Genomic DNA, 7850 nt, shown 5'->3' on the forward strand with positions numbered 1-7850 from the left:
TTATGTATTTTTAGAAACAACTTCTGTGAAGTATACATGTCATACAATTCACCCATTTTAAGTGTACAATCCAGTTTTAAAGCATTTTTTTTTTAGAAGGGTTATTTAGAAGTATGTTATTTTCCAAACATTTGGGAACTTTTCAAATATCTTTGTTAGATTTCTAATTTAATTCCATTGTAGTCAAAGAACATTATTTGTGTCACTTGAATCCTTTTAAATGTAGTTAAGACTTGTTTTATGGCTCAGAATGTGATCTATGTTGATAAAAGTTCCATGGACTTTTGAAAAAAAAGTATATTTGGCAGTTGTTGGGTGGGTTGTTCTATAAGTAGCACTTATTAAATTGGTTGATGGTAAAAAAAAAAAAAGTTGTTTGATGGTATTATTCAAGTCATCTTTATCCTCAGTGATTTTCTTTGTACTTCTATCAAATACTAAAAGATGGATGTTGAAATCTCTGGCTGTTATTGTGGATCTTTCTATGCAGTTCTATTACTTTTGCTTCTTTTATTTTAAAACTCCATTATGTGCATAAATGTTTAAGATCGTTAAATTCTCTTGATGAATTAAGCTCTTTATGAAATAAAACTTTTTACCATCAGTAATATTCTTTGCCCTGAAATCAACTTTATCTGATTTTGATACTGCCCCTTCAGTTGTTTTTTTTTTTTTAATCATAGTAGTATAGTATCTCATTTCCATCTTTCTTCTTTTAAACTATTTTTGCCTTTAAGTGGGTTTCTTGTGATGGAATATAGTTGGGCTTATTTTCTTATCCAATCAGACTTTCAGTTGAGGTGTTTAGACCACTTGCATTTAATATGATTATCGATATGGCTGGGTTTATGGTAGAATGACCCCTTTACATCATTAAGTGGACATCTTTATCTCTCACAGTTTCTTGCCTTAAAGTCTACTTGGTCTGATATTAGTATAGCTATACCAGTTATATTCATATTTTTACTTTCAATGTTTTGATGTCCTAATATTTAGAGTGTGTCTTTGGTTAGCAGGTTATAGTTGTTAGATTTTGATCCATTCTATCTTAGTCTTTTAATCATAGAATTTAGTACACTTATATTTAGCATAATTACTAATATATTTGGGTTTATATCTACTCTATTGTTTGTTTCTTCTTCCTTTTTCTCTATTTGTTGTCTTCTTTTGGATTCTTTTAAAAAATATCATACCTGGGGCGCCTGGGTGGCTCAGTCATTAAACGTCTGCCTTCAGCTCAGCTCATGATCCCAGGGTCCTGGGATCAAGCCCCGCATCAAGCCCCACATCGGGCTCCCGGCTCCACCGGAGGCCTGCTTCTCCCTCTCCCACTCCCCCTGCTTGTATTCCCTCTCTCGCTCTCTGTCAAAAAAATAAATTAAAAAATCTTAAAAAAAAAAAATTCCCTCCTCTAAAAATTTGCTAATTAAACATTCTTTTATTATTCTTTTAGTGGCTACTCTGACAGATTAAAATATGCATTTCTGACTTTATGGTATAATATAATATTACATTGATCACTTCTCAAATAAGGCTAGGATATTAGAGTACTTTAACTTCACTTGCCTCCTCCCAACTTTTGTGTTGTTCTGGTAAGGCATTTTAAGTCAATATATATTTTAAAGACATTTGTATTGCTTTGTGCAGACAATGTTTATTTATATTTAACTACATATTTACCCTAAGGCTCTTCATTCCTTCATGCATTTCCCTATTTCCATCTAGGAAATCTTTGCCTACTTTTTTTTTTTTTAAAGATTTTATGTATTTATTTGACAGAGACAGACACAGCGAGAGAGGGAACACAAGCAGGGGGAGTGGGAGAGGGAGAAGCAGGCTTCTGGCACAGCAGGGAGCCTGATGCGGGGCTCGATCCCAGGACCCTGGGATATCATGACCTGAGCTGAAAGCAGACGCTTAACAACTGAGCCACCCAGGCCTGCCCCTAGGATCACTCTTCTTTTGCCTGAAGATTTCCCTTTAGGATTCCTTTTGTGAAAGCCTCATGGTGACAAATTTTCTCAGCTTTTATCTGAGAACACCTTTATTTTAAAGACTGTTTTCATTAGGAAAAAACAAAAACAAACTATGTTGGCAGTTTTCTTTCACCCCAGAACTTTAAATATGTCTTTTCATTGTTTTCTGGCTTTCATCATATCTGATGAGAAGTCAGCCATCAGTCTTAGTGTAACATAGTTAGTACATTAATCAAAATCAAGAAGCCCTGTAACCCTGAAACAAATAATACATTATATGTTAATAAAAAAAAGTCTCATCAAATTAAAAAAAAATCAAGAAGTCAACATTAATATGAGATTTAACCTACCAATCTTACTCAGATTTCACCAGTTCTCTCTCCAGTATTCTTTAGAACAACAACAAAAAATATGGTCTAGGATCCAATGTAGGCTCACACTGTATTTAGTTATCATATCTCTTTATTTAGTCTCCTTTAATGTGGAACAGTTCCTTAGTCTTCACCTTTCATGATAGAGTGCAGGCCAGTTATTCTGTAACATCCCTCAGCTTGGGTTTGTCTGATATTTCCTCATGATTAGATTCAGGCTATGCATTTTTGATAGGAATACCTCAGAAAGGAGGTAGTGTTCTCAATGCATTATATCAGGGGGCACATGAAGTCTGTTTGCCCCATTCCTGCTGATATTAATTTTGATCATGTGGTTAAGCTGTGTCTGCCAGGTTTCTCCACTATAAATTACTATTTTTTTCTCCCTGTAGTTAACAAGTAATTTGGGGGAGGAATTTTGAGAATCTATGAAGATACTGATCTCAAAACACACACACACACACACACACACACACACACACACACACACACACACAAACCAAACCAAAAGCCCAAAACTTTTCATCATCTATTGATGCTTCTTGCCTGAGCAATTACTACTATGGTGGTTGTCAAACGGTGGCTTTCTAATTCCAGAATTCCTTCTACAATTAGTTGAAAGTCTACAGAATGCATTTTTAATAAGAGTTCCATCTACTTCTCATTTGCTTTGTTCCTAAGGGCCTACCCCTTTGGGGTTTTCAACTGAAATCCTGGTGTATACAGCAGGGTCTTTCCTTTTGAGAGAGGCTGAATTCTGATCTCCTCTCAGCACTGTGACTCTGCAAAATTCTGCTCTGCTTTACAGAGGTCTGGGCTTAGCTTCTAAGGTTCCCATCTTGTAAAACTTCAGACTTCAGTAAATGGCATGAAACCTGAACTTATATTTGAGGCTTCTCAAACCTTCAATTTCATCACTCCAGCCTAAGAGACTATAAAAACCTCTGCTAATTTCTCTTGTCTCACTATAAAAACCCTTCTGCCTGGGGAAAGCCTGGATCCTTAGCCTCCTGCCAGAGTCAGCAAATGCAAGTGGCTGAAAATCCCCACGGTTCTCCCCTCTCCACAACCTTAACCCTTCCAATAGCTGTTGTAACTCTCTTAAACTTGAAATATCACCTGTTTATTTTCACTGGGAACATTATTTGGCTGCCAACTACTCCATCCTATCCAGAAGTGAGAGTTCTACATTTTCCTTTTTGGGGGCTGTGGAGTATTACATCATATGAGTGTCTCGTTTAAAAATTTAACCTCTCTTCTAATTATATTTTCTCTTTATTATAATGAGTACTGCAATAATCATCCTTATAGGTATACCGACATACATGAGTTCAGTTATTTTCGTAAGATAAATTTATGGAAATAAAATGGCCAGATCACAGAATATGATGATTTGCAATTTTGACAGGTATTGTCAACCAGCCCTCTAGGAAGACCATGCACTCAGCTGAGCTGACAGTGTCTAATAAATGACCATTGAGTTGTTTCAAGTGGGTCACTATCTTCTCTGCCTCTTCAGGTGCCTCAAAGGTCTCCCAGCCCTCTCTGTTCCAGCCTCAGTCTTCTGTGGTGAGTGGGCAAGGCAATCCACAGATCTGGTGTGTGGTGCAGGGCAGCCCTGCCAGCGCTCACGTCTTGTCTTGGTACCAGCAGCTGAGGGGGAGTGGCCCCACCTTCCTGCTGAGTCAGCGAGAAGGGATGCCCCCAACCTATGGTTTGGGTGTGAATCCTCGCTTCCTCGTAGAGATGGACCCAGCCAAGAATGCCGCCCTCCTTACCGTGGGCAATGCCAGCCCTGCTGACGAGGGCATCTATTACTGTGCCCTGTGGTTTTCAGGCCAGTATGTCTTTGGAGAAGGTACCCGTCTGCTCTATCAGGGTGAGTGAGTCTAAGAGTGTAGGGATCTGGTGGCTCTAGTGTGTTAAGACTGTAATGGCGGGGGTGGCAGTGAGCAGAAAGGTATAGATGGTGGAGCCCCCTTGGAGAAAGCCTTGCTCAGTAGGGATGAGGGGAAGAGAAGGAAGGCCCAAAAGACTAGACGGCCGGCAGAGAAAAGGCTCAAGCTTCTGGATGGTGGATTCGACTGGGAGTATCTAAGGATGGACACAGACACCTTAGGCCCAGACTTTTAGGCCTGGGAGGGGAAGCCTAATCAAGAACATTACATCCACTCCCTTCCCTTGCTCTGTAGGAAGGATACTGGAGGCCCAGAGGATGAAAAGTACGTGGCAGAGACAAACTCAGAGCTCATATTCTGGCCAGAAGGCTAGCTGTGGGGGGAAATAGATTCCAAGAAAGGCAAGGGAAGGCCATAGAGGAAGGGGAGAAGTGTCTCCAGAAGGAAGGAGATGCAATAGGACTATGAGTTTGGAAGAGGCTGGTGGTATTGGGTAACATCCTTCTTCCCTTCATTCCCCGCAGCTAAGATGCAGTCCCCGGCTTTCCAGCCACCTGAGCTGAGCCTGTTTGTCCCAGACTCTGGCCCTCCCTCCCATGTACTTTGTGTGGCCCTAGGACACAACCCTGACCCTCTGAGGGTCTCCTGGGTCCTGAAAGGCCAGTATCAGGAGGAAGAGGACTCCACTGGGGGAGCCGGGGAGCCCGTGGTCAGCTGGCTGCAGCTGCCTCAGGAGGTGGCAGGGATGTCTGTGACTTGCCGAGGCTTGCACCAGACTGGAGTCTCAGAAGTCGTGCTGCCCCTCCCCTGCGGCCAAGGTGAGAAAAGAGGACCTAGGGGTGTGCTCCAGGCTTCCTGATGCAACCACCTGGAACACTGACATCAGTTCCCCCCTGGCAAATTCAAGGCACTGCTGTGTGTGGCAAAGAACCCTTGACTCTGCCCCAGCTTCTGGGTGAAGCCTGGACTTGGCTTTGGAGCCTATGCAATGACGTTGTGGGACCAGCTTTCCCCAAAGCCCTAATATCCACTCTGTCACTCCTGGCTTCTGCGTTCTCTAGTGGCGAATGCTTCTTTATTTCCTTTGGGGGATACAGCAGAGGGAAGCTATCTGAAGGGCATCTGCTCTGTTCCAGGGTGCGGGAGAAGGCTGGAACTGGAGAATAGGAATGAGACTCATGACAAGATTGGACACACTCGTCTAGGTAAGGACCCCCAGACACTGAGCTGGGACCTGGACCCCCTAGGTAGCAAAGCCATGACTTTTCACCATCAACCACCCATTTGACAAGCATTTAGGAGTACTACGTATTTCCCAGGGCAGAGAGATGACTGGAACAGTGTGAACATTAGTAAGTCTAGAAGGCTAGGTCAGACACTGAACCAATGTTTAAAATGCAAGGAGAACTGCCCTAAGGGTTTTAGGGCAGGAACACGGGATATTCAGGAGCTCAGAGAGCTGGGGGGGGGGGGGTCCTCCTGCAGGAGGGCCTGGGAAGCTCCCGTGGACGAAGCAGAGTCAGAGCTGAGCCCTCAGATTCTGGCTGGAAAGGGTGTAGGCCCAGTCAAGAGCACCTGGGTCTAGTCCTGGTTCTGCCCTCAACTCTCTGTGGCCCCTTGGGGGAGTCTTTTACCTTCCCTCGGCCTCAGATCCACCCACCCATCTACCACTCACAGTCCAAACTGTCTTTGCCCTTACAGATCTTAAGTCTAACTTTTTCTTCTGTAAAAATGGGGAGTAATAGAACCTCCTGGAGGATCAAGTGAGCCAGAGAGAGCTCTTCAGGAGGCAGCGTCAGAGGGCCGGCGGGGCCAACTCATGCTGTGCCTGTCTCCCTTGAAGCGGAGCTGGAACAGACCCTCACCGCTGCCGCCTGCTGCTACCTGGGCCTGCTTGCTGCAGCTCTGGCCTATGGCTTCATCGTGGCTGCCCTCCAGAGGGATCGCTGCTGTAGGGCCCACCCTATGGAGCCACTCACCCGACAGGGTCAAGGAGCAGCCCTCGGTTCCAGGGTGCAGGTGGGCAGAAGGTGCCCCCCTGCCAGGGCCCCGGAGCGCAAGGGGCTGAGCCCCAGCGGATTCCACGTCCTCCGAGGGGCTGCCCGTGCACCGGACCCTCCCTCCTTGTTCCAGCCAGCTTCCTCCTAGTCTGCTGCCTTTTGTTACCCCGTGGGGCCCCCTTTTTCTCCCAGACTGTTCAAATTTCTCCACAAATACAGGGAATTTGAGAAGATACTGCTGTGCTGTTGGTTGTTCTGGGCAAGGGAGGTGGGATCCCAGGACCAAGGCCAACAGCTCCCAGGGGAGGCCTGTCCAGGGTCGGCAGACTCTGGAGACAGGCCAGCCACCCCAGCCTGGAGCCTGATGGTCAAACAGGTCCCGGAGCCAGTCTGGCTAGTCAGAGGGAAACACATACGGCAGAGGCAGACAATCATGTTTTGCTGCTCATGAACTGAGAAAGCCAGGTCACACCCACCCTCTGTCACTTCTTCATCTAGTTGAGAGTTGGGTATCTAAGGTCCTCCCCTTTTTGGTTAAAATCCTTTTCTTCTTACCCCACCCCCCCTTTAAAGATTTTATTTATTTATTTGAGAGAGACGGAGAAGCAGGCTCCCTGCTAAGCAGAGAGACCAATATGGGACTCAATCCCAGGACTCCGGGATCATGACCTGAGCCAAAGGCAGATGCTTAACAGACTGAGCCACCCAGGCGCCCCTCTTACCCCCTATTGAGAACAAATGCCAAATACCTCTGAGGATTGAAGTTGGTCAAGGATCTCTTACTAGAGAGAGCACACAGAATTTGACGGTAGGGGGTCATTCAGAGACCGCTAAGGCAGCATGGTCCCCATGGCTGCTGTAGTGTCTCCGTGAGGAGCCACGTGCAGCGGGGCAAGGTAACCCACCTCTCCTTTGTGGGGATACCAGTGACGAGGAGCCTGAGCCCGGAACCTCATCTCCCATGCTCACACCTGTGCAGGGGGCCGCCTCTCGGGGACTCTCTCGAGCATCTGGCCCCACACTCCTCCCATTCAGGGTGATGGCTGCCCAGAGCTCCCTATAGTGTTTGTAGTTGGGGCTCAAAGGCCCCCAAGCCGTCTTCCTCCTTTCTTCTACACTTCACCTTCTCCCAGCCTCTGCGCTACACTGATGTGGCACCTGCCGAAAATGGATCTGAGGAGTTCTGAGAAGAAACCCTGGTCCTAGGACCCCTTAGTCCTCTCTCACTGGGCGTCCCAGCACTTGAATCCCGGTACGCACATGTCTACTGCGAGAAATCCTTGCTATCGTGCCAACTCCTTAGTGTGGACTTTGTAATACCCCAGCGCAAATTAGCTTTGCTGACAGTGGAGGAGGCGGAAGGCTCAGGGTGTCCCAGAGGTCACTGGCCCTGGGACTGGGTTGTTGGGATGGGGAGGCGAGGGCTGACCAACAGGGACCTGGTGGGGCACAGAGAAGAAATACGGCCTAGTTCTGGCCCCAGTGGGAAGGTGGCCACTAGTCACTGGTGCCATCCACGTGTTGTATCTGTAAGGATAGGTCCCGGCTAGGAGCTCTCCCCAGGAAGGAGCCTTAGGCCGTGCCTTAAACACCTCCGTCAAGTGA

General features: G+C 46.1%; 1 protein-coding gene across 1 annotated transcript; it reads left to right on the forward strand.

Annotated features, from left to right (window-relative positions):
* The first annotated feature begins 1893 nt into the window (after nt 1-1893).
* LOC116644710 (immunoglobulin alpha-2 heavy chain-like) lies at nt 1894-5696 on the forward strand. Its single transcript, XM_032424499.1, has 2 exons — nt 1894-4226; nt 4770-5696. The coding sequence occupies exons 1-2, from the start codon at nt 4046-4048 to the stop codon at nt 5102-5104; spliced, it is 516 nt and encodes a 171-aa protein (XP_032280390.1). The 5' UTR covers nt 1894-4045; the 3' UTR covers nt 5105-5696.
* Nucleotides 5697-7850: the final 2154 nt, after the last annotated feature.

The sequence above is a fragment of the Phoca vitulina genome, unplaced genomic scaffold (genome assembly GCF_004348235.1).
Source record: "Phoca vitulina isolate PV1807 unplaced genomic scaffold, GSC_HSeal_1.0 scaffold30, whole genome shotgun sequence".
Classification (NCBI taxonomy): Eukaryota; Metazoa; Chordata; class Mammalia; order Carnivora; family Phocidae; genus Phoca; species Phoca vitulina.